The sequence below is a fragment of the Motacilla alba genome, chromosome 4 (genome assembly GCF_015832195.1).
Source record: "Motacilla alba alba isolate MOTALB_02 chromosome 4, Motacilla_alba_V1.0_pri, whole genome shotgun sequence".
NCBI lineage: Eukaryota > Metazoa > Chordata > Aves > Passeriformes > Motacillidae > Motacilla > Motacilla alba.
The window spans coordinates 10,597,804-10,625,532 of NC_052019.1; the positions used below are offsets into that span (position 1 = coordinate 10,597,804).

A 27,729-nucleotide genomic window follows, 5' to 3' on the forward strand; every position below is an offset into this window, starting at 1 on the left:
CCTTACATTCCCTCTTATAAAGGGCTCTGAACTTGGGCCAGAGTAAAGCACTTGAAGCAATTTTGAACCAATTGAAACAATTCCTGTGGGATAAATATGCATATATACCAGTCAGAGCAGTATTAAAACTGAAATCATGGAAGAAAATAAGCCATATTTGCTCTCTAACCTCAAACCATCTGTATAAGTTTTATTTCTCTGGTAGTATGAGAAAAAGCAGCATACATATGAAAGTTCTACAATTACATTGGTGCATTTTCTGAGGCATCCTCAACTCAGTCACTCTGCGCTACCTTCTATAGTATTTAGGGGGAAAAAGGGGAAAGACAAGGCTTTAGAGCTTGACTCTTTAGAATTTAATCTTAGACAAATTTATAGTCTCACTAATTTTACTGCAAACTACTTTTGAAAGCTGCTTCCCCACTCCAATACAATGGAGAAAAAGTTAATAAACTTTTTAGAGTGTTATAGCAAGAGCATAGAGTAAGCTTGGGGTTATTTGAACGTTGATGTTTGAATGAAGTTTCTTACCAACTTTTCTGATAGATTTAGATTCATTTTTATATGAAAAGTCAATGGGATTAGAATACCCTTTAAGAAACCATCTGAAAGCAGAAAAAGAAATTTAAGTTAGTGTATAGATCACTTCACTAAGTGTTGTGACAGTAACAGTCATATTTAAAATACGTATGAAAACTAATGTGACCCTCCCACAATTAGCTTTAAATTTCAGCACTGCCCATACACTTCAGACACATTTATGGTTTCATTAATACTAGTAGTAAAAGTACTGCTACTTCAGGAGAACAAACCAAACTGAGAAAGTCTTGCTATTTTTTCCTCCCAGCTAGAGGCATCTCTAAGCAGACATGCATTTGTGAATCAGATGTATATGAAATAGGTAGGTAGAGTCAGGTACCTACTGATGGAAAGGCTCCAATGGCTCCAGAGAAGCACTAGACCACATGGGCATGCCACTATCCACAGATCCACCTGTCACATCTTCAGTAAAAGCCCCAGTCTCAAAATAAGTTGTTTCCTTGCCTGTAACCATCATCTTTCTTATCGTATTATCAGGAGATAAAACAAAAAAAGATCCTAAAATAAAAGCAGTTGAGCAGATGTCACTTTATGTAACTTTTTAATGTCATATAAGCCCTAAAACCGGCTTCAAGATCATCAGTAATATTCATTTAGAATTTGAAAATCTGATCTTTGTCAAGAATTTTCTTGCTGATTGTCAGATATTCATACATTTCTGTCTAGTGTGTCATTCAGTAGGGAAAAAAAAAAGGCAGGGATGATGTCTTAATGAAGCACAAAGCCCTCTGCTGCAATTCTGCATATTCCTATTGCAGAAACAAATCACCACCTACCCTGACATCCTGTCTCTGGCAGCACCAGCAGGTGATGCCATTTAGGAGAAGCGCATGAGCCTGGTAATTGTTTATAATCCTTCTCCTGCACATCTCCAGAGCCTACAATAATATTAAGCAAGTTGGAATGTACATCTCTCCCTAATCCCTTTGGTATCCATTTATGCACCAGCTGCACATGAATTTCTTCAATCCTTCCATGATCTCACTGAACCTAATCTGTGTTTGCTCCTTTCTTTTCTCTTTACAATCTGCATTTGGAGTGATTAAATTTAAACTTCAACTTCATTAAGTATTTGAATAGGCCTTAATATCTGATTTGGGGATTTTAAATAAAGATGCTTCCCTGAACCTAGTCTTAGCATGTACAGTCTTACTTACCTTCCTGTACTAGCAGACTTCTATACATTAAATTTAATGATTTTTCATTTATAGAGACTTCAATGCCTGTATCTTCCTCCTCTTGGGAATATAGCCAGAAAGACTGGTCTAGGAATAAATTCTCCATGCAATGATTTATAAAACCTAGGAAAAAGAAAGTCCAATTTGTTTTCTTTTCCATTTTACAGTATTACACAAAAATAAAAACTTTCAGACAGTTAGAGACTACTCCATTATTACTTAATGCATAATGTATAAATCACAAAATTATGTTCAACAAATTCCCAGAAACTGTGTGCAATTGAATACAAATGAACATACTGAACTATTGTATGGTGAAACAACTTTACCCAGTGAGTGGTAGGTTAGAAACTTCCATATTTCTTCAAAAGTTTTAAATGTCACCACTATTAAATCTTGATCACTGTGAATAGACAAGAGTCTGGCAGAAAGCTCCTAAAAATCAAAAATTAAATACTTTAATTACAATTACACCAGATTTAAGCACAATTTCTCACTAGATAATGCATAGTATTTTAGCCTAAGTGTTAAGAAGGATTTAAAAAAAAAATACAGAATTTTATCTGTATGAGATATCTGTTCTTTAACATACAGGGAGCCAAATTTTAATCTGACTCTTGCCTAGCAATTGTACTAACAGTTTCAGTGAGGTTAATTTACAGAGGAAATAAAGACACACTGAGTGGGACTGAAGGTTTGTCTGGTTCAGAAATGTCTATGTGTAGTCATATGCATAACCATATAGTCAAATGTATCTATATAGGCAAGTATATAGTAGTTCTTTCCAAGAATATCTTCCACACAGAGTGGTTTACAGCTTGGGAACTGCCTTTGCCAGACGTGTGGGCATTAATATTAAACAGTGGAAAGGAGATAATATGGGGGTTTTTTTAAACTTGAAATTTCTCACTTGATCAGTGTAAATTTTTAGGTTCTACAACTTCTGGCTGTAGATTACCCTCAGAGTTCTGTACACACATAAAAATGCAGCTCCTTTAAAGCAACTTTGAACCTGCTTCCTGGTATAGTCAGTCTTTATCCAGAAGAGATATTGAATAATTGTTTCCAAGTTTAGTCTATTTTGTTTAAAACAAATATACTGAAGCATTATTTTTTGTTTTTTAAAGATGCAGTAAGATACTTTTATCCTCATTTGTAATGGTTCATATTGCTAGAATAGCATTAAATTCACTTTTAACAAAGATGAGCAATGATCATTGTAAGTGGTGATGATGGATTTTAAGTTTTTTCAGAAATGCTAAAAGGAACAACTACATAAACCTTCAAATAAGTGAAAGAAAAACACATTTTGATGGATTCTAGACAGCAAGGGATAATATAGAGTCTGGTTGCACTCCAGTTTGTATCTTAAAAACAAGGCTCCCCAGTAATGCTGGCCTTTCAGGGAAATACAAAGAACTATGCAATTCATGAGACAAGTATCTGAATCCCTATCTCAAAGAATAAATCAAACTTAAAGCTAACAGGTATGATGCTACTGTTCACTTACTCCCATCACACTAAAATTGAAATACAGCTCAAAAGAATTGACGGCCGGATCTTGAGTTAGAATTGATTCTAACTCAAGGCAGCAGGGAAGAAATTGTCCCTCAAACTTTTTTTTTTTTTTAATCTGAGTGAGATGGAGCGGATTCACTGATTTTATGACTGTTACAGCACAATTTAAAAATATCTCTGAATTAATTCTGTTTAACATCCTTATTTTCAATTCACACAATCTGAACCCATTAAATATAAAAATCCAACCTAGACTTCTTCAGCAGGCATGTCTCATCACTGCTTTGATCTTCTGCATGCACCTTTCTACACCAGATTATATATTAATGAGAGCCTGAAATCTATTAATAAATTGCCAGCACATGCTGAAGTATGTCAGCCTCAGGGGCTTCATGCACTGTTGAATATCAAAACAATATTCTAATGAAACTTAACATTATCAATCTTGTTTCCTTCAAAGCCTTTTCCAGTCTGTTTCTAATAAGGCCACAAATCTAGTCCATTTGTTTGCTCTTTTCCTTTGCCTCCCAATCCCATCTCCCTTCCTCCCTCTCCTTCTAAACACAATCCAGAGCAGAGAAGCAGAAGTACAGACTGTTTGCACAGCCACAAAGTCAGCAGCCTGGTGGTGGGGTGGTCGCAGCACATGAAAAGAAAAAAGTGGTGTAGAAACAAGTGTCTGTATTAGTCAAAAACCATAACTAATTAAGATTTCAGTAGTTTTGTTTGCTAGTGAAGGAGGCTGGAACCCACGTCACAGACAAAAAAAAAAAAACAAAAAACAAAAAACCAAAACCACACCAAAGGTTAAATGGTATTTTTTTTTCCAAGAGAAAGGAGGAGACTAGCCTTTATTGAAAGTAAACCTCACTGGTTGTAGAGGACAGGTTTCCCATATACAAAAAAAATTTGACAGTAATAAAATTTGGCCAACAATTGTATGCTATTTAAAGTTATGGCCATTTAGCCCTAGGAAGTCCAATGCTTAGGCTATTCTCTTTCAGACTTCCTCTTTGGCTTAGCAGTGAGCTTCCCAGGAAATTAGCATGCAAAATAACTCCAGATGTCTAGAAGTTGAAGTGATGAGTCAATACAAGGGAAAATTAAAATAAATCAAAGCCCTATTATTTCCCTTGGTGTAAATGAAAGCAGAACACTTTTAAAATAAACTCATTCAATTACTTTTTAAGGTGGGTTTGTTTATTTATTTTATATCAATTTGGTGTTCCAGTCTTTTTCAATAATTCAATATTTCTAAATTCCCTAAATGTTTCTGGGCCGCAGGAAACTGGTCACTCAAATTCAATCACCCAGCATGTAAATGGAACTAGGACCCAAATACCTTGCAGTCTATTTCAGTAGCACAGGGGGTATTATCTGAATAAATAAAACAATTTCCAAGCAATTGACTTACACTGAAGACAGTCATCACCTCCTTGCTGTCATTTTCCAGAAGACGGAGCTGCCCTCTGAGCTGTCTTTGGAGCCTGGGATCAGGACATCCACTCTTTCTTTTTACCATTGTTAACTTCAAGGAGATATCTAGAGGAGGATATCCATTTTCAGTACTACAAGCTTTGTGAATCAGCTTTGGAAAACCAGAAAAAGCCTCAAAATCTTAGAATACACATTAAGATATTATTTTTTCAGCTTCAGAGACAGGCACACAGTACACTGATCTACTGCATGTTTCTTTTGCATTTTTGTTATCCTGTAGACATAGGAGCCTAGCATGAAGCAATTTTGAGAGACAACTGATACTTATGGATGGAGAAGGAAAAAAAATAAGAAAAAAGTAAGTAGATTGGTAATTTGTCAATTGAGACAGCTCTGGGCATTGCAAACATCTTCAGATTTCCAAATATTCCATGCATATCAAAAATCAAAGCAAACAGATACTGGCATCAACAAAAAAAAAACCTTGAACAACAACAAATAGTTCAGCATGTTACAACCTTCATGCTAGTCTTAAATTCATAGCTATCTGATGTCACCCCTACTGCTTCAGAAGACTTTTATAACTCAAATATTGTAAAAGCTATTTCTCAACTAAGCTGGTTGAACAGTACCAACTAATTTAAATGGTCTAACTAAATGCTCACTTAGAAGATTTTCCCAGCACATCTGAAAGCAGCTAGATACCTATTCCCAAGTGTCAGAATCCAGAACATCCCTCTGGGTGTCCTGGATGGCCAGAGCCGCTGGCAGGGGGCTCTGAGACCCTGGCATGCAGCCAAAGACACACGTGGGGTTTTGATCTTAGCCCATGGAGCAAGTTACTAACTCTGTATGAAGAATTACAAGCCACACACACAAGTTTAGATAACATAGTAGAGATAATCACGAAGTAAAAGGAAAGATTTTTAAGTGCTGTACAGGGGGGTTTTAAGCCTCGTACGCAGGGGTCCAAGTTTTGTACATAGGGGTCAGGAATTCTAAGATGGAGAGACTTGAGTGTGCCCTGTCCTCTTTCTTTCTCCTTCCTAACCTCCATGTCTTTAGTGATGTTAGCACTCACAGATTGGTTTAGAGTAGAAAGTCACTATTCAATATAGATAGTAGGTATTGAAGAAAAAGCATAAACATGTAGTACGTAATATATGATATAAAAAATAGCACCAGCCCCTGGGAGGGCAGTGTGCCTTTGTCTGACCTGCTGAACGGGCCACAGCAATTCAGAGAGAAGAATCTTTTAAATAACCAACAATAAACAACCTTGAGAACAGACAACAGAAGACTACTGAGTCTTTCTTCGAAGGCGCGGTTTAGAGGAGGAACTCTTCCATCTTTTAGAGTCATCCCAATCCGAAGGTGAAACCCCACACCCAAGCTCTTGGCATCTGTTTATGAGAAGCTTTTACTACAGCTAAGGGTGCAGCTCCAGCCAGCTTCTCTCACATAAAGAGGATCTTTGATAAAGCTGCTTTTGTTCCCTATTAATTTGTTCATTTAGCTCAATAACAGTAAATCATAATTTTTCAGACACCCAGATGGGCATATATAAGCCAATAATACCCAGTCAGGAAGAATTCCAATTGCAAAGAATGTAAATAGGTCACACTTCTAGCAATATGGGACTGGTGTGCATACTAAAATATTCCACCTCCTCTGAGTTTCACGTTTTAATCTGGTTAAATAAATGGTTTTCACATTCTAGTCTAATATGCTGTATCTTGCTCTGTTTTCAGAGGGCGTCCTATGCATGTCTCCAGGAGTTTTACCACGACTTGCATAAATTACTCATTACTTTAAGGTCAAGAAGGGTGGCTCAGAAATATAAACCTGTGTTACTGAATTACAAGGCCTCTCCCTTTAAGCTGTGGTCATATAGTCAATTGTTAGTAGAAAGAGCAAAAATAGAGCCTCTAAATGTTGTTCAGATCACTGCTAAAGTAGAATTACTGACCTTTTCATTTTACCTGAAAACATAAAAACAAACTGGCACGAGAGAAGACTGACTTAAAAATGTATACATTCATTTTACTTAAATTGGTTCTGAAGTAGAATATATATATATAATAGTAGACACGCAATCTAACTTTCTATAAAAGTTGATGAAATAATTATTACATTGAATTAAAACAACAGAAATACAGCTAGTTCTGTCAAAAATCCCCTCTAATAATGCCTTATAGAGATGAAATATGGTATAAAACCCCATTATAATCTCCAGTCTGCTTCTGTGAGCCCTGACTCCAGTTACAAAGAACCCAAATTCTGTACAAAGCAAGACAAGCAGGTACATAAAGCACAAAAGATTTGACTAGAAATAACCATATGTCTGGGAAAGACTGCTTGCCACTGGTGTGATTTGTCAGGTCAGGCCAGAGAGCAGGGAACAGCTCAGTGCTGGTTTTGATGGCACAAGAAGGGAAATGTGCCAAGACCCTCAATTCACAGTGCCTGCCATGAGCCTCCAGAGGTGAAGCCTCCTGAACCCACTTACTGAAGAACTGCACTCAGTTGACACTTTACTGAAAACACAGCATTTAAACAATAAAAATAGAGATTTGGAAAGGCCACAAACTTTAAAAGATAAGACATTTGGAGGATTGAAAGGCATATGTAAAACAAGCTATGAACTTTTTATTTGCTTGTCTTTTTTTTTTTTCTTTTTTTTTGGTAACCAGTACAGCATAGTACATCAAGTATTTCTGGTTTTTTTATATGGGTTGCTTCCTCTTTTAGTGAGAAATTCTCAACAAATCTTATGTGTAAGTTGGTCACTTCACAGCTGCCATGAAATACATTATAAAACGCTGACCACAATTGTTGACATAGTTGAGTTGTCTCAAAAATAAAAAGTAAGCTATGAGAAAAGCATTATAACAAAGGTAGGATGAGAGAAAAAATGCCTTACCAGTTGGAAAATTCTCAGCCTGACTGGGAAGGGTTCTTGAACTGACATTCATGCATTTTTCACTTGGAGAACACTCTATTACAATAAATGAAAGGAATGGTTATGCGCCTTTAAGTCATATAAAACACCCTGAACAAAACCCAACAAAATACCCCATGCTTTCAAAGCATTTGATGCATCAGATTATTTCTAAGATAGAATAACTATTTTCTCCCCTTCCTGCTATATAATTCCAAACCCCAGAAAAAAATGTCAGCAGAATATTTCTTTCCTCCTGGGCTGGAGGGGGAAGTTAAATCTTTATTGCATCATTTTGATGTGAAATTTCAAGATGAGGAATTGGTGGAAAGAAAGGTTCACAGGAAACAGAATTCTCATTTGGGAGAGAGCAAGGGTCAGACCTAATTTTCTCTTCCCTTGCACCTATATTAAAAATGGCTCCCACTGATGCTTCAGTGGTATAAATCGCTGTGCCTTGTACCAATTAATACATGGAGAAAAATAACTCTTCTCTGTTATATGGGTATGTAACACTTGTGAGGGGGTACTGTAAAATCAAGTGATTTGAAGTTTCAGGAAAATATCACAAATAAGGTATATTTTGTATTAATAGTAATCTGCTTTTTTTCCTTTAGCCCATATTTCTTCCTCTCCTTTGGGGAATGATATATTTTCATGCTGATAAAACAACCATTTCCATTCTCTTAAGGCTCCCTGGGCAAGGGAGTGAAGACAAGGCTTCATATTTCTAAGAATAAAAGAGGAATAGATCTTTCATTTTTTTCTAGAAAATTTCTGAGGCAATATTCATGTATCCCAAGACAATTATCCTATGAAGCTCTGCTTTTAAAATAAACCCTGTAATATAGCAGGGCATCGTAATTTCCAAGTCTTTTGCATCTTCCCTCAAGTGCATCTATGAATGTTACATTAATAAAGTCATGCAAATAAATAAAGATACATAAAAAAGAGTTTTTCCACCTCGAAAATAAAGGAAGCACTAAAAGCATTGTCTTTAATGCCCTTTACTAGCACATACTCAAACTAGAAATTGAAATCCCCAAACACTTTAGTTTTGTAGGGTCTTGGTTAGGTGTTTTACACAAGCTTTGGGGTTGGGCTTTTATTTATTTTCTTAATGTGGACTATATGATGTTTGTTTCTAACTAGAAATTCAACAGTAAGCTCACCGCAGTGCAGGCTGACTGTGTTTAGGAAATGTTCTAAATTTAAGTCCCCTAGAGCTTCTGGGACTAGACTTACCTGTAGTTCTGCTTTTTCTGGTTTTAGTCACAATTACTAACAGAAAATGTCAAAACTTTGACAACATGTTTTCATTTTGATAACCATTTAATAGTTGACAAGAACAATAAATTAGCATATGTTTTTGATATTTGAAACATTATAACTATTATTTTGATATTAAAAACTATAACTTTCCTTGAAAGGTAGTTATCAAGACATTAACATCCATTTCTGTGACTTTTAGGAAAAGGCAAAGGCTACCAGCAAGCATTTGAATTACTCATCAGTTGCATTTAAAATATTAGTTAGTTGTTAAATTTGAGTGAAAGGGAATTACTATAAATACAGTCTGAATATGCTTAAACTTTTAAAGCACTATAATTAGGTTCAAAAACTTAATATTAACTCCTACTTGGTAGAATGTCTTGCATACTTCTTGGAAAGCTAAAGAGCAACTTTATACTGCCCTGGGATGCTTGTACCTGTTCTTTGATGTCAGAAGTGTTGCAGTTGTGAACAAAAAGATATTGTGCAAGTCACAGGACATATACATTTAAATGAAACAGGTTTTTGTCGATGATTTGTGGAACTATTTTCACATTAAGAACACTCTTGAGCCTACTGTAAACTAAGAGCCACATACCTATGTCCCTCCACTCCTCTACCCAAGAGGTCCTTCTGACTTGCATGATTTTACCCCACAGAGCAGATTTTCTTTTGTACAAAGGCAGTAATACACTTCTGATGAAAAAGGAACTTTAAAAAAAATTAAAATAGAAACTTGGCTTCTGAATCTTACAGATATAGCAAAAAATGCTAGAAAAAGAACTTATATTTCAGTACCCTGGCTCTTGGGTTCTGATAATTTTCATCTCCTCTTATCTTACTAAAAGATAACCCATTTGCCTGCCCCCAGTGAATTTCAGTGTAGATTGTTCAATAGTGCAATATATGCAGCGTTTTCTATGTATTTCTAAAGAAGCCCATCTGGGTTCTGTGATTCTGTGAAAAACACATGAGAGTTCTCAGCTTGTGCACCATTTAAAAAACGCAGTAATTCAAACAGGAGAAGTCAGGAGCAGAGGCACCAGGATGTATTGTTTGAGCTCTTACCCATTTGTTCTTGCAACGTGTCCATCCCAACTCCATCCCTGAGGGTGCTGATGGCAGCATTGCTCTCCTCATGTTTGCAGTCACACGTGCACATTTCCTGCTTTGTTTCTTCCCTCTCCAAGTTCCTGTCTTGCTCTCCCTCCAGAGCAGGGACAACGGTGTTAGTGCTGAGCATAGATGTGCCACCTGCCAAACTCTCCATAATTTGAATTTCCTCACAGTGATACAATTAACATTATCAAGAACCTGAAAGGGAAAAAAAAATTAAAATCAATAATACGTTTTAAAAAGCATAGAAAATATGAACATATTCAAGAGCTGTCCCTCTCCTGCAGGAGTTATTTTTTATTGTAATATGGATTAAAGAATTTTGCTATGGGCTTTTTTTCAGAGGAACTGTTGTGTAACACCCAAATTTATCCCAGAAAAAGCTCCTGCAATGAGGTGGCATCACTGCTTTATGAACAAAGCAACAGACTTGGCTAACAGCAACAATCCAAGGCCTGAAGTGAAATGTACTTGTGCCCACTGCTAATTACTTGTTCTTGGCCAGCTATAAAGCAGAGCCTCCCAGGGATAACATCATTCACATCAACAGAAGAATTGCAGGGGAAAAACATAATTTTCTAAAGGTGACAAGAGTGGAACAAGTACTGCATGCTGAATTCAAACTACAAAGAAGGTTTATATAAATTCAGCTAAAGAATGAATCCTCCACAGGAACCCACTGTGCAGGAAGACAGGCATCCAAAGAGCCAAGTATTACTCTGCAGCAAAGCAGAAAAATGAAGCCTTGCTGAAGCTAGAGGCCGAGTCTGGCAGCAAGACTCCACTTGGCATGATCAGGAAGAAGGAATAGAAATGGAAGTAGAGCACAAGAGGCTGTAAGCTTCACTGCTCCCTGCAGTCACTGAGGTGAGGCATCCTGCAATCCCATTGCTTGGGCACAAGCTACTTCAGGGTCAGGAAGATGCAGCCAGACCACCAGCCAAAGCATCTGCAAAGGATGTGACTCATGTAGCCAGAACATGCCCACTGATATTTATACCCTTTTCCTCAGTGGGCTTTCACATGTGTCTAAATGATTTCAGAAAGCCACAGGATAGATTCTGCTTTAGTCCTGTTATTTGGATTAAATCTGACTTCCTCTGTGTTTATTCCAGCCACACTCATTAACGAGCTACATTCATGATAAGTGTCCAAGGTTGTGATCTTCAGGAAATTTCATCTCATTTCTTTTCCAGCAGAAATTGGAAGCTGTAATTAAATCTGAAGCTGTAGACGAAAAATGCACTTCTGCTCTGCTAAAGCCTCAGACTAGTGCCTGGTCACCCAGGATCTACTTATGATCTGCCTTCAGTCTGGTCAAGAAATGTCCCTATTCTCCATTTACCATGCAATGGGGTGTCCCAAAGCACATGGTTCTGGCTTTTTCCTTCACAACCCTGCCTTCCTACACTTCTTGCCCTCCAAGCTTCACATCATAGATCCCCAACCCTGAGCAAACCAATTAGCAACATGAGCAGCACAACGGCTGCCAGCAGCCTGCCAGGGTAAGCAGGTACACGGGACAAGGCAGGATCTGTCTGCAGAACTTTCCTACTCTTTTACAGTCATTGAAACCTTTGCCCCAAATGAGCACTTCTTGAAAAAAACAGTGAACTATATATAGGCCTAGGCAAGTTATGCAATTATAGAAAATTAATGAGGTATAGTCACAGGTTGTATGACCAGCTCAGAGAATTAAATCATAACCAGATCTACCACAAGTTAATGAAGTATGAAGAAATCTAGGCTGGATTTTGCTTTAATGTTTTCATTGTCCCATTTTGCCATTTACTCAAAAGTGCCTATCAGAGTGCTGAGGCTGAATTTCAAAAGATGCTTTTGGTGCTGCATCACAGTTCTCTATACAAAGCTATGTGTAAAAATTCATGTATGCCCCTACAAAACACAGGTGGTAACTCAAACACAAGTAATTTTTATCCCTTCTTTCAGAAAAGAAAATTTAATTAACATATTTGGTTGACACTGAAAGACTGTCTATCAGACTTGATGACCTAGTTATAAATGATTAAAATACAGGCCTGCCAAAGGCCAAACTCACTTTGCCAGGGATCTGTTTTTCCATTTATATAGCTGATCTTTTCCTTGAAGTAATGACAGTAGCTAACACCATTCTTTTCATTACTGTACCAGGCTTATATGTAATGCATTCCAATTTTCACACTTAGAAATTAAATACTTTTCTGCATATATTTTGTAAATATTAGTATGTCCTGTTGATGCAGATGTAAATATTTTGGTATTAATGATAATTTTGTTCCAGAGGAGGTTGTTTAAATTACATTGTTCTATGAATCCAAAGCCAGTTGTTATTTTTAGATCAGGATTACCCTTAATCCCAGAAATGAAATTCAGTGTTCATATTATTCTTTTTTTTTCCATAAGCTCCTATCCAGAAGCAAAAATATCATCCTGCACAAAATTTAGGAAGAAAACATATTCTGACTGGAATTATTAGAATTCAGTTGAATTGGAGAAGAGATGCCAATACAATTTTTCTTCTCTTCATCAGCTTCTGTTGGTAAGTCTGTGAATGAACTTAGAAAGCTTGGTGCTACAAGAGCAAGTAGGACATCTGAACAAATCAAAATAGATATAAACTGCTTAAGAAGATTCAGTCATAGAGCCTAAGCCAAGGGAAAAATCAGAATGAGTGAAAGAAAAGCAAAACAGGAATGTCCATATGTATGTTGTTTTCTCTGAGTTCTTCCAAGATGCGCAGTAGAAAAGTCAAACCTCAAACATTTTTAGCAGTCATGTTCTCCTCTACAGATTTCTTTTCCATTTTTAATGTTTGCCTAAAACACCAAATGTCAACCCAGGTGCCTTTGTCTAAGAACTGAGAACAAAATAGTAAACTTTCCCATAGCTAGGCCCCTTGTCTACCTAGGCCGTTTTGAATGTTTACCTGGCATCTAAACATATCCTAACTGACACAATTTTGGTCCCAAGTGACAAAGATTTCATAGAAATTGACATTAAATCCCTGTACTTTTATTATTTGCTTTTAACTATCATGTAAGTACCCCAAGACACATAAGCAAAGCTACAGTATAATTATCCTATTTGTTATGCTGATGCTTTCTCAATTATTAAATTGTTCCACCACAAATTAAAGCAGACTTAATGGCACAAAACCAGAGAAGAACATTCATCTAATATAAAACAGCTTTAGAGAATACTAAACCTCAGTGCTTGAGTCACTCTCATTATTAGAGATTTCTTCATAAACCTATAATGCTAGTTAGTATACTGGTAAATTAGCAACTGACCATTTGTTGATAGCAACAAATACAAGATTAAGATCTTCAAGAGTAAAGATCTAGCATTCACCATATAAAGTTTGTCATCTCTAACTAGTTCTTACAAGCTACATTTATGTGCAGACTATGTGTGCTGACTAAGCATTTTATTTATAATTTAGAAAAAATTATTTTTCTCATGCTTTTTGAGGCTTGACCAAAAAAATTCATATTTGGTGCAGGATTTTGGCCATAAAACTTACTGATCATCCTTTTCTTCTGAGCCCAGAGCCAACCTCTACTCAAAAGCCATGCAGCCAAGATGTGGCTCTCCCCACTGCTCAGGGGGAGGCTCAGTTTCTGAGGCAGCAGACAGAGGAGCAGAAGATGCTGGACAGTTCAACACCTTGGGTGCTCTTGTGTCCTCCCTGCCCATGGCCTGATCTCCCTGGACACTGAAAACATGTCCAAGGGCTCTGTGTGCTGCCCCACACCCCTGTCCAGGCTTGTGAAGCTCAGAAGGTCACTCCACCTTCCCTGTCCCTTCTCAGGGCACAGCAGGCAGGAAAGGACAGTATCCAACAGCTGTTGGACATCAGGGGGAAATGAGGCACTATTTTTCCCTCCTTTATCATGCCTTTCTGTGTGTTGCTGCTTCCTTTTTGCTGAGTGTTTTCAAAGCCCAGCTAATCAGAAAAAAAAAAGCATATAGCTTGAGATTTTCCATGTAGGCTGAGGGTTGTTTTTCTCCTCTGCCTTTTTAAAATTATTTTAAGACACATTGTGGATGACAGGAACACCAATTTGTTCCCATCTAAAGGGTGTTGAAGGAGAAAACCAAAAACATTCACTGAACCAGATTCTCTCTCTCCCTCTAAAGATATATTTCTTGGACTAGGACCTGGTATACAAAAATGGGCTTTATTCAAACTAGCTGCCCAAAACCTGTATGCAATACAATATTTTTTTCATTCATCATCTTCCCTCTAAGAGCCTCAGGAAAATGTACTAATGACTTACTAACGACCTGTCTTGCAACTGTACTGCCCTAAGTTAATCTAGGTCATTTTCCCAAACTGACACTAGAGTAGTTATTTTATTCCTTCCTTCCAGTTCCAATTAACGTTTCACATCTTCTGTATTAGGCTACAAACATTTTAAAGCCAAGATCACTACAAACTTTTTCCTTAGAGAGTAAATCAGACTTGATCTCTATGAAATTCAGTCACAGGCATAAATGTAAGGGAAAAAAATCATATTAGGTTCTGCAGCAGTTTTTATGTATTCCACATAAAGGTAAGCAAATCTATAATCAGGGTAAACAAACTTAGGAATCTGAGTGCTTTCCAAAAATGGAAGATTGACTCCTTTATCACAGAAGGAATTTGAGTTTAGTTAGCAATTCTCAGTAAACAATGTTGCAATAGGTATCATTGTTCTCAACTGGTCTACAAACAAAAAAGCCCTAGGAGGCTTCAGAGGTGCAATAGATGCCTTTAAAAGCTTTAGCCCTCTCTACAATTAAATTTCTTTAGTAGCACTGAAATATATTTTCCATCCTCAACACAGCTCTACAAGCACCATACGTCCAAAATTTCCAAGTTTAGATATGGAAAATTGGAGAATAAAATCCACAATCTCATAACTGCTTAAAAATAAGCATAAACTCCAGAGATGCTTTGAAATAAAAATCAGATCACTGTTAGAAAACTATAAAAGGCATCTGTGAATCTCAAAACTTCATTCTGAGTGCTAGATGTGACAGAACTTGGCCTGTGGCAGATAATGCAGAGAAATAAAGTAGGAGCTGTTGCTACTGAATCACAGCTCAGCTGACACCACACTACCTAGAAGAGGGAAACAGAGCAGCACAGAAAATCCCAGCAGGTTCTCAGGACTGTGACAGATCACATTTACACATATTTTCCAGTGATTTCATTATGGACACACCAAAGAACAGAACACTACCGAAATTACCTGTCTAACTGGCTGCAATTCCAACACATTGACAATAAAATAGTCAAATACCAGACCACACGTACCTAAAGTAGAACAAAAGAGGGAGATACAGACATAGACCACAGGACTTCCCCTACCTTTTCCAGGTCTGATCCACTGCAACATGCTGGTAAAGAGCAGGCAGATCCCTGCCTTCCTTAGCTCTGCTCAAAACTGACTCCAGCACAGCTCTTCCTGTTTGACCTTCTTATCTTTCCTGTTGATTGCACAGCCTGGCTTGGATGTGGCCAGTACAAAAAGTTGTCTATTAACCAATACTGTTAATTCCAAAACTTTTTTTTTCTTTTTTTAAAGAAAGAAACATTCCTGAGAAAGGAGTTGAGCTACTAAAGTTCATTATGCAAAGCAGAAATGTATCCAGAAATGTGTGCTGGAAGGTTCTTTCACACACTCCAGCTTTTCAAAGCAATAATTCATTGTGGCATTTTGCATTGGTGGCTAAAATCTCCAAGGGACACATCCAGGCCATTGTGTTAAAAAAGCATTGTTCAGAAAAAAACCTTCAGATAAAGTACAGGACTTTGTCACCCTTTTGCTTTTGATTGCAAAATTAGATTTCTTGCTATTATTACAGTTGAAAAAAACACTGATGAAAAATTGTTTGACAAAAAAATTACACCAATATGCTCAGGTTTAAATGCAGAAGTCTATTATTTAGCAGATCTGTCATGCACTATGCAGCATTAAATATCAGTCTGGGGAGTTGAGCAAGACTGTTGTGGAATGCACTCAGAATTTATCTTCTGTGTAATAAGACTGATCCATGTGCCATATCCTAAATGACCCACAAAAGCAGTGGGTTGAAGGTGATGGGCTGTCCCCACTGCACTGCTGCTCTTCTACAGCTCCTGCCAGCAGGAGTACCAAAACCAGACCCTGCAGATGCCTTTGAGACCTTAGTTATGACTCCTGCCAGTCCATCTCAAAGAACATGCACTTGAGAGTTGTTTTTAAACATTAGAAATCAGGTATTTATTATAAATCATGCTCTCATTTGCCTTACTTCATCCCATCACCCCACATAAACATGAATTAGAAATGCTACTTCACACTGATGGGGCAGTCTGTTCCTGCAGTGGGCTTGGGAACTCTCCATCTTCCCAGAAATTATGCATTTGGAAGGTACTCAAGTGATTGTGTAAATCACAACCAACCAATCATCCCAGAGGGAACTAATTTGATATTGCACTATAATGCAGTACACAAAGCATATCACTTCAGGAGTAATTAATTTATGTAGTAACTATGCCAACAGCATGAAATAGCACATTTCTGTCACCACTTTACTGATTAATTTTCCACGAATTTCATAAATGTCTAAGTCTTTTCATCACATTTATTTTATATGTACATTTAAATATAATATTTGGTTACATTTTATTACATCAGTTCTTCACTGGTATTCCTCTTTTTTTTTATATGATTCAAAGCAGCTTTGGAAAAAACCTCAAAGAGTCATCTAAGCCTATATTTTCCCCAATGGATAATAATTATTTATTCCCTATTTCTGAGTCCCAGTCATTGCAGAATCTACCACTGATTAGTATGTCCCTAAAGTCTTCAAAGATACAACTAAGTTTTATTTTAGAGTACTGAAATTAGTAAAGATGCAACTCACTTCAAGAAACGCATAACAAAATAGCACCAACTGAACTCCAGGCTCCTTAGCTCCCTTTTCCATACTATCATAAAATAGTTGGGTTAGAAAGGACCTTTAAAAGTTGTCTTATCCCTGCAATCTTCAACTAGATCAGAAATCTTCAGCTTCCTCTGTGATTTTACTCTGAAGTCATGCTCCATGGTATTTCATCACACCACAGCCAGTACTTCAGTTCTTGGTGGTGTATGTGGACGTGTAGTTTGGGTGGATGCAAGAAAAACAAAGTTTTCAGTTTTAAGGAAGTGACATCAAAAGTTGGCCCTGTACTTCCTGTTGTCTTGCTGGAACAGTACTAATGTGCATTACAAAACTCTAGGTGAATAACCTCAGTGGACAGCTGCTCTCATGAAATAACTCCAGACACCAACATATTGCAGCAAACAGGAAAAAAACAGAGGTAGCACAGATTGGTTTCCACATTAGTAATCACATCCCTTATGCTACATTCTGATTACTATGGATTGTGCTACCTGTTTCAGGTTTCCTTTTGCTAAAAACAGGCTTCAAAGTTGTTTCTTCTAGTCAATTCTTTAACTAATAAAATTACATGAAGACTTGATGGTCCTGTTTATGTTGGGTTGTCCCTGATCTCTTCAGAATTATTAAAAGAAGCTGACTGGAGGCTGGGAAGGACATTGGGTGTTGATACAAAACACTTCCTCTAATTGTCTCTCACAGGCATTTGCTTTTTATCATCCTGTTTGTCTGCCCTTCTGCAGCTGCATGTTTGTCTGACCATTTTTTCACTTCAGCAGCTTGTTTTAGGGAAAACAACACATTTTAATTTTAAGGCTGACTTATACCTTCCAGTATAACTATTATTCCATCACAGTTGGGGAAATACCTATGAAGGAACAGTCCACTGCCAAAGGGATTAACTCTAACTTGTAAAAATATTGAGGCATAACTCATTTGATTATTCACTGGTAAGCGACAGAAATACCAGGTTTAGGTGAGAAGGGATATTTCTACACATTTTACTAAATTCCTGTTGGATTTCTTTCATCCCAAGTCCAATATATGTCAACAAGTATATTGTCCCTTGCTGGAACCCACCATAAAAAAATCCTGTTTGTTCCATGTTTTGCTGAAACTGGCATTCTCCACTATTTATGTCTAGCATGGCAAATTTGAAATCACACAGGATACTGTCTTGGCTAAATTAGCCTCTGTTGGTTCCTCTTTCAACTAGTAATTGAGGGACACCCACTTAAAGAAAATGTAATAATATACAATCTGTATTGCAAAGTTCAAAAAGAAATATCAATTGAGCCCCTAGATGTGAAAAACATTCAGCTTGAAGTACTAACTCACAGTGTTAATGTTATAGCAAACATAGCCAATTACATTAATTCTAGCCAGATAATAAGCATGCATGGATATCAGTTATGTGCACCTTATGATTACACACAACTTCCACAGAAGTAGGTTTGGCCATATGTTTCCTTTTGATTAGCATGTTATCTCTCCACAGCAACTGCATATAGAACGAGCTAAAGTGCTTTCTTCTGATCTCCTGTCATCTTTGCACCTGCCTGCTTGAAAACCAGATAGCTTTACTTCCCCCCAGGTCTAGAAAAAACACCATCCCAGCTCCATAGCCAGGTTCAGAAAAGAACAACAGAAAACATGAAAAGAAAAACACACTGCTACCCATCTGTATGGAAATGCTGTCGCCTTCTAGTCTGCAGGAAAATGCTGAGTCAAAGCATCCAGCTGTGACACCACTTCCACAGTTCCTGGGCTATTTACACAGACCAACAGATAATGGCTATGTTTGCTTACAATTACCATGCTAATGGTAATAATATTAAATTTATATTAAATTAATTTTATATAATATTACTTTAATTAATGCTAGATTAAATAGGATATTATGTTATATTTATATTATTTAGTATAATATAAAATTAATATTATATTAAATTAGTTGATATTATATAATATTAAATTAAATAAATAAAATGCTAATAATAGATGTTACTGAGCTTCTTATTCCCAGCCACAAGAAGGACAACGGTAGACACCTGACAGAGCTTCCTCCCAAGTGCCACTGCTACTCTCTTGAAAATACTTCTATCTGCAGACCAAAAAGCCAATGTACTCCTAACCAAGGAAGCCCATATTCAAATCTCAGCAGGCAAAAGGGGATGCAGTCACGATTGGATTCACAATTCCATCTCAGCCACTGCATGGATCATAGGCCTTCCACAGCAGAAGGAGAGAACTTCTAGAAGAGTCTCATCAGCTCAGAATAAAAATTGTAATTATAGCTTACCACTTAGAAGCACTAATCCTTAGATTAATAATTTCATTTCTGTACTTTATGGCTGAGCAGGATTTATTTTCTGCCCCATAGGAATAGCAGCCTCCCCAAATCAAGCACAAACTTTGGAGTCCTATGCAGCACAGAAAGCACATTACTGCTCAATCACCCCAAACCAAATGCACTGAGAGTTTGTATTCACAAGCTTCAGCATAGGAAATGAGCTTTCCCTATTTTTCTTTCATCTTGCAAGGAGAATTAAATTCCTCTTATCTACTGGCATTAACAAACCACTTGGCAAATAGAGCCTATAAAACACCCAAGTATAAAGAAATTAGAAAACATATGTTGACAGGGAAACAATAATTCTGTTCATCTAAAAACCTCCAGTTATTAAAAGGAGGGGGAAAAAAAATCAGTATTCCAGACACTTTACACTTAAACTCCCACAGAATATCCTTTTTATAAAAAAAAAAAAATTCCCCTTGACAGGCTAAATCCCCACCTTTTGCAGCATTACAGGAGAATTAAAGAAAAAACAGGTACTTCCTTTTATAATTAGGTGAAGTGATTTTTAATTAAAGGTTAACTATTTTCAGCTGCTTGAAGTTTGCAGTTAGAAATAAGAATTTATTCTTAAGGAAACCTTCTTATAGGTAGCCAGGAAATAATTATATATCACAATCATATCTTGAGAAGAGATTATTTGGTATGCTGTTCAAATGGATTTGACATCTCTTTTCCTTCAGAGGACTTTTTTCACAGGGTCACATATCTGTCAAGGTTGGAAGAGACCTTCAAGAGCATCTAGTCCCACATTAAGCATTTAGAAAAAAGCACCACTCAAGGCTTTTTCCTGGAATAAGATTTCTTGCTGAAGTTGTCACAGCTTTTCTGCTGTCCTTTAAAGCACAGAAAACTATGTCAGTATATCTAAATCTGTTTATTCTGAGGAGTGGAGTAGAAAGCCACAGCTCCTTGATCTTAAAAAAGAAGGGGGAGGAGCAGCAGCAATGAATATTTAGTTCTGCTTCAGTTCCTTCTCCCTTCCTAGGATTTGCATAAATGTGTACTATTTGAAATGTATTTTTATATTTCTATGTACATATTCAACTCTTTTCTTTACTAGCATGCCAGAGCACTTCTGGGATCGATAAAAAGACTTTCAAGAAAGAAGCACTTACAATCCTTAAACACACACTGAAACACTTAATTTGCAGAACTGAAATTTTACCCATCTGTTTGGTGATTCTGCTTAGTGCTAGAAAGTGCAGGGCCATGAAAATTTATTTATAGGACTTGAATATATGTGGAATACAGATATCTTCTGAGCTAGTTTTGGCATTGAGAGAATAAATTTTTACTTCCTTAGGCATTCAAAAATTGGAGAAAAGATGTTTTGATATGGATTCAGTAGAAATGAAAGGTTGCTTTTGGCTTTCCTAATGCTCTGTGGAAGAACATGCCTGAAGGAATATCTGGAAGACCAATAGATAGCCATCAGGATAGAAACAATCACAGAATTTCAATTTACCATCCTATAAGCTCTGTTCCATTCACTAAGTGCAACTTGGTTTAGTGTCAGTAGTTTTCCCTTTGATCAAGGTAGCCCAAAAATACTGCCTTCCTATAGTTTGGGATTTGCATTTCCAGCCACCAAAATGTCTACATCTAGAGAAAATCCTATAGTGATACTTTTGGCTTCCACAAACAACTGTAAAAGTCTGTCTTCACATAAAACTAACAAAATAATTGGAATTTTTCCAAATTACTGCTGCCCTCTAGTTGAGACCCAAAGAAGGGTTTACATGTCCATTTTTTGCAGCTTTACCTGTAGATATAAGTTATAATTTCTAGTAACAACTTTCCTCTCATATTTACCTTTTTAGACCATTTGGCCCCAGGTACCAGAACTAAGTATATTAAAAGGTGTTTATAACCAAAACAAGCTTAACATTTTCTGCTTAAGTATCCAGCCTTGAGTGCTTGAGGTCAGACTTCTTATAAGAAGAATAAAATCTTTAAAAGGTATAGTGCAACCCTCAGTATTGAGAAATATGAGGAAAGATTTCTATTTATCAGGGAAAATCTGAGGCAGTGGAACTTTTGTCAATACAGATCTGAAAATCATGAAAAGTCTAGATGCTTCCTGTCTGGAATTTGGCCTTGGGACCATCTTACAATTCCATTTATGGACTTTTGATTAAATCAACTGTACTTGCACTGGCCACCACTGACAATAATGGTGATAAGGTGTGAATGTGTGGGGGATGGTATAAAAAGATTCCTAAATTTAGGGCTATGCAGCTAAACAGAAACATTTTAATAAGCATGACCATATTTTGGACTCACTCTATTAAATGCACAGCATGTTTAATGTACATTAATTATATTCAGTGATATTTTTTCCACTTTTTCCCGTGTTTGAAAAAAAAAATTATGTTTCCATTCCTTCTTTTTTCCTAGTTGACATCTATGCATACATCATCCACAGTCCTCGTGTAAACTTTAAGTTCTCATTTAGGTAGGCTTGGTCCAGGTCATTTCATACAGATTGAGACCTTGCCCTAGTGAAGCCTGGAAAGCAACACTCCTAGTCCAGGATGGCTTTGTTGCAGCTGAGGACACAGAGAGAAGTATCAGTCATAGCTGCATTTTTCTAAGGCCTGATGTCTCAGGAATGTTAACTGCCAGAGTGGGCTGAAAGTTCCTGCAAACTGACACACATCTTCCCAGGCAAAGCCTCACTTACAGACAGTGCTACACAAGAATTTTATCACCTCAGCAGAGTTTATATTCTGCTGGCATGAGGCTGTGTTGTATGGTGTTTTTCTACATAAGAACAGTGTTAGATATGCAGTGTAGGATAAGGAATGGGAAATCAGCACACATCAGCCTGGGCTGCAAAACAGAGTTAAATTGACTCAGGGCCATGAATTGCAATATCAACTACTCCAAGGGAGAAGCTGTAGCTTCACATGAAGAGTGGTTTTCCAAGTCACATTTGCAAGGGATCACAATATACTTAATAAGTTTTAATCTCTCTGCAACAAAAGGGACCTCATTATCCATCTTGTTTACTACAGAAAGCTCAACATTATTTACATGTTTGCTGATGTAAGTATTGATATCAGTGGTTACACACACTGTGTGACATGGCACTGAAATCCTTGCAAGCTTCACCTACCATTCCCACATTAAAATGAAATTTTTTCCAGTGTTTTTTGCAAGTATAGTGACTTTAAGATTATTTATGCTTTGTTTTGGCTCTTCCCCAAACCGTTCTTTGCATTTGTGTTTCTGCCCATTTCATTGACCCAGGAGTTTGTCATCCTTGTGTATGAATTCTAATGGGTGCTCATCATTACCTGCTAGACTTCCTGCCACGTGCAGCAGCCTGCAATTCTAAAATTTATTTGTTCTGACCAACTTTCCCAAAGCTGACTGCTGACATGAGAGAACAGTCTTTGATTGTCTCACTGTAACAAAGATTTCTTTCATCCTCAGCCATTGCTCCCTTTGATGTTATTTCATGCTTGCTGTTTTCAAAGTTTGCCTGGGAGTTTTATTTGACCTACTGTTCATAATGCATTTAGGTTTGGAATGGGTAATGGATATCTAAGTTATAGCTGCTGATGCAGTGTTTATATTCTTCCCATGGTGTGAGAGGAGCTTTGTATAAAAGTTATTGCTGACATCTTGATAGTGCAACTCAGACATCTTAATATAGTGCCATGTTATTATTTCATTACTGCTGCTTCACACTAATTCATTATTTATAAACACGTGTGCTTCTGGCTCAGTGAGTAGCTGGAAATTTATTCCCATACCCAGAATCTCATTTTAAGATCCCAGTTTGTTACTCTTCTGGAACTTCAGACTTGCCTGATATTTTATTTACTACCAATGTCATTCCAATACAACAAACAGAGTGAGGTGGTGGAGAGGTATCTGCTGGTTGCAAACACAAGGGGGGCTTATTTTGGCAACTGCCCCAGTACCAGTAATTCTGTGATACAGTAATTTTCATGTCAAAAAGCTCATAACTTGATAGGGAATTAGTCATAAAATTACAAAAGTTCAAGTCTAGTTACTGTAACCCAGGAAAAGTAGCCCAGCCCTGAATTCCTATAAGGTTCTATGAGACTAGAAAAATAAAAGTAGAAATGTTTTTAATACAGAAATGTTTAGGGAGCTTTCGTCACACAAAAGAGAATCAGTAAAAAGCAAAAGAGGGGTCATGACAGGTGTCATGTCAGGTTCTTAATCTTCTGTAAAGAATTTGTATTTTTGAATTAATAGGAAAATGACATATTTCTGTACATTTATAGAACATGATTGAAGGATAATTTGTCATTTAAAACATAAGCACTTCAAAACACATTACTGTAAATTGCAAGATTTATTTTCTCTTCCAGAAGCTATAACACCTGTCAGAAGACAGCAGCTCAGATTGAAAATCAGCCTATAAAGTAGACTTCAGGTTAAAAAGCAAAAATTACTGTAGATTTTTAGGAGCTTAAATTCAGTTTTCAGGACTATACAATAGAACTTAATGGCATGAAATACACAGCTGCACAGTAAGATTCACAAAAGCAGGTCCAATTTATGCATTTTTTTCTGATTTTTTTTTCCATGAGATATCTATTTAGGACAACTTCAGAAGGGTTTCAACAACTAATAGCATAGCTGGCACAAAATAATTGTTCTTTTAAGTTTCACTCCAAGTTGTTATTTGACCCAAAAATCTTGTGATACTGTATCAGCTTTGAACATAAAGCCAAGGGAAAATTTAACCAGGTTAAACAGCTGCTTGGATTTGTAGTTCTCTATAGTCTGGATTAGCATGTAAATCACTTCAGGCAACTGGATGGATAATGGCTTTTTTCACAGTTTTTTTTTTCTTTGTTTGTTTGTTGTTGGTGGTTTTGTTTATTTGTTTGTGTCGGTTTGTTTTGTTGGGTTTTTTTTGAAGACATAAAGGTTCTGCTTCGTTCCCAGCGCAGAAGTTCTAGTTCCTCTCTCTATCTTGCTGGACCCTCCATCATTGAGGTGCTTTTAAAATATGACCCCTCTCATATAGCAATGACCTAAAAATCTTTCAGACAAATAATCAAATAAAAGTAATAATTTTATCATCCTGGAAGACCATGACCACGTTGAAGTTGGAAACTTCAGTATAGTGTGAAGACACACTATATTGATTTTTTTCTTTACATTTACAGTGCTCATTCTTTTTTTTTTTTTTTTCTTAACATGAAAATATATTCCCTTACTTGAGGGAAAATACATAAATATACATTTCCTTATGTGAGGAGGATGCATTTCTGATACCTGGGATGGTTACAAATTCAGTAGATAGTGAAGATTTTATTTTCCTGATAGAGCTAACACAATAAAGCAAGACGCAAAGACGTAGTTAAGAAAGACATAGAGTTTAAATGCACATGGACAGTAAAATGTAAAGTTCTTCCATAACATTGTCCAAATAAAACTAGTGAAGAAATTTTAGAAAACACTTCTATGCTAGAAAGTAAATTTGTCTTGCATAGCATTTTTCAAGCCCCCCCCCCCCCAAAAAAAAAAAGCATTCAGGATGACACTGAGGACGTGAAGGAAGAGACAGGATCATCAGGTTTGTCAGGTGTCAATTGAATTCTCAGGAATGACAGAAGTGGTACAAAGAACTGACAGGTCAAAGGCTGACCTTTCATCCTACTTCATCCTAGCTGAACAAGCTGATTGCTTTCAAAAATGAAAATCAAGAGATGACTGCCCACTAGCCTGGGATTGGTAACAAGAGGCTGAATATTACAGTGGCCCAAAGAGTGTATCTGCCCATTCTCAGGAGAGATCATTGTCCTGAAAGATTTGAGCTATTTATTCTGTGAGACTGGGTACACAGATTAAATTGTTTAGTATAAGCCTTCTTGGCAACACTTTCTGGATGGTTTCACTTTGACTGTGAAACCAAGAATTTCACCACACTTTTGCTATCAACCCTTTCCAGGCCAGCTTCTCAGAGAAAGAGACAATGATTTTCTGGAGAGCAAGGATAACATCAAATCCAACAGAATTCAGAATAAACTCTGGCAACTGTTTTTGCCATAGACCCCTCATGCACTGAACTGTGACCTCTTCCCAAGTAATGCTTGTGTCATCTGTGTCATCCATGATACTGAACTACCTCCAAAAGTCATTGAAGCAGGGCTTTTTCTGGGTAAGCTTAGAGATCTTTTTTAGACAGTAGACCTTCAAAGTGCTGATTACTCCCTTACTCATTGGTTGGAGTAATGGGATCTTTCCAGAAGCAGACTGTGATTTTTCCAGGGGTTCACAGGAGCTTTTAATCAAGCTTGTGGCAGGTGGCATTACCCTAAAGAAGGGGAAATTTGAAGCCCATGGCCTGTTTCTCAGTGTTCCCTAAGATCCGGCACCATGAGGGCACTTTGAGTGTTTGTGTAGTAACCTCGACCTTTAAGTTGTCTCTATGACTTGTAGGAAAAACTTCCAAAAACCTCTTGTGGCCTTGGGGTTCTCACTTCAATGAATTATGAAAGGCTTTAGCATGCATCCTCCTTTCACACTGCCACCCAGCAGGAGGGTCAAACTGTCTTTTAGCAGCCTTCAAGCCCAATGCAGCTTCCTCTCTGTTACCTCCAATATGGATTGTGCACCCACCAAGACAAGAGTTCTGTCTAATTTAGCTTTTAAAGCAACACTTATGCATAGCCACAGGGTTACCAACATCACCCAGAGATTGCCTTGAACTCATCATGATTATTATAAGCAAAGACACTTCATGATTAAAACCAAAGTTGATAATCAAACAATAAAACTTCAGAACAAATGACAGAAAGTGACAGCAGCATGGTACTGAAGTTACAACTCACCCATTTTAAGGAATGACTGACTAGAGTAGGAGTGAAGGGTGGAATCTGACAGAGCAGTGTGAAGTCATAAGTGGCACAGAGAAAGGGAAATGTATGTTTGCTATCTCTTCTATTACAAGATTGAGCAGGTATCGAGTAAAAGTAGCAAACAGCAAGTTCAAAACAGCAGCAGATAGTTCTTCACAGCAGCTGTGAAATTCCCTGCACAGGGGGCGGTAGTTGTTTGAAGCATGCAGGGGTTCAAGCTGCAACTGGACAAGACAACAGAAGAAAATCCACAGAAGGTTCTTCTAAACAAAGAACACACGTCTGGCTCAGGAAATCCCCTCAGCAGATACCCTCTGATGGTGGCTGTCAGGAATGGGATGTTACTTGTTTGGGTTGTCTGATCCTGCGGTTGTTCAGATTGCAGGTCCACGTTCTTCCTGATGGCAGTGATTATGTCCAGGGGTTCCCCATGCACATCAGACAAGTGACATAAGAGCCATAAGCTACTGCCATTCTTACACAGGGCCCAGGACCACGATTCTCTATCAAAGTGTGACGTGTAAGCGCTGCTACAGAGCTCATCTCTTCAGTTGCAGGTGTAGGTTGGGAAAGCCGTGTAGGTTTTATGCTTACAACTGTTAATTAAGTTATAACTTTTAGGCAACTGTCAGTGAAACAGAGCAGACTGATATTAATGCAAAGTGAGTCTTCACATCCCTATTTCCTCATGCTGTTACTGTAACCCCAAGCTGCCCTGAGCACAGTCTGAAACCAGCATCAGAGCAGCTGTGCAGTACAGCACGCTTATGCAACCATGCTGGCTGCTTTTGTATTTGCGAAAACAGATGTTTGTTTAAAAAAAAAAAAAAATCCCATTAACTCTCACAGAAATAAAATAGATTTTCAGATGGATGAAATACTGAATAAATCGGTATTTAATTAACAAATGGCTTTGATAGTAATTGTGTGAGCTTGTGTTTTCAAATCCAAAGGATCAGTGAAAGTTCACCTGATCCCGAAAGCACTGCTTTTCCCTGATGAACGCCCAGACTTGCTGCCAACACCTTCCGTGCGGTGCAGCGCTGCCTGGGAGTCTGGGCTGCGCTGGGGGACAGGGCAAGCATCCTCATGGCCACTGCCCGGGCGCTTCGGGGACACGCCGGAGCACCTGTGCACCTCATGGCTTTGCTCGGGCATCGTACGAGCCCAGCACCAGCGGGACAGGAAAATGCAGAGGAAGATCTCAGCCGCAGGGCGAGGGAGGCCGGACAGAGCGGTGGCGGCCGGCAGGTGGGACCGGGCTGCGGCTCCGGCCGAGACCTGGGGAGAAGTTTCTGCGGGGCGGGGGTGCTGCCGCAGCTCTGCCCGCAGGAGCGGCGGGGCCGGAGCCACCCCCGGCCGCAGCAAGGCACGGAGGGGGATGTAGTCCGCGGGCGGCGGCGCGGGGCTGCCTACACTTCCCAAGGTGCCGCCGTGCCGTGCCGTGCCGTGCCGTGCCGTGCCGTGCCGTGCCGTGCCGTGCCGTGCCGTGCCGAGCCGAGCGGAGCCGAGCCGCGGCGGGACTGCGGGTGCCGGCACCTG

The 27,729-nt window shown here is 38.0% G+C and overlaps 1 protein-coding gene across 3 annotated transcripts in view; it reads right to left on the bottom strand.

The window, feature by feature from the left end:
* SH3TC1 (SH3 domain and tetratricopeptide repeats 1) overlaps window positions 1–15,562 on the bottom strand; it is a 29,242-nt gene extending 13,680 nt beyond the window's left edge. For 2 of the 3 annotated variants that reach the window (XR_005256863.1, XM_038136257.1), the window contains exons 1-8: window positions 15,419–15,562; window positions 10,015–10,260; window positions 7,657–7,731; window positions 4,711–4,838; window positions 2,108–2,213; window positions 1,758–1,901; window positions 924–1,098; window positions 532–605 (exon numbers count right to left, since the gene is read on the bottom strand). Coding sequence is in view for 2 of the 3 variants with exons in the window: in XM_038136257.1 (XP_037992185.1) it covers window positions 532–605; window positions 924–1,098; window positions 1,758–1,901; window positions 2,108–2,213; window positions 4,711–4,838; window positions 7,657–7,731; window positions 10,015–10,216 (904 nt within the window). In the remaining variant the exon portion in view is untranslated. Of the gene's footprint in view, window positions 1–531; window positions 606–923; window positions 1,099–1,757; window positions 1,902–2,107; window positions 2,214–4,710; window positions 4,839–7,656; window positions 7,732–10,014; window positions 10,261–15,364 lie in introns of all 3 variants that reach the window. The other variant, XM_038136259.1, reaches the window with a different exon arrangement.
* Window positions 15,563–27,729: the final 12,167 nt, after the last annotated feature.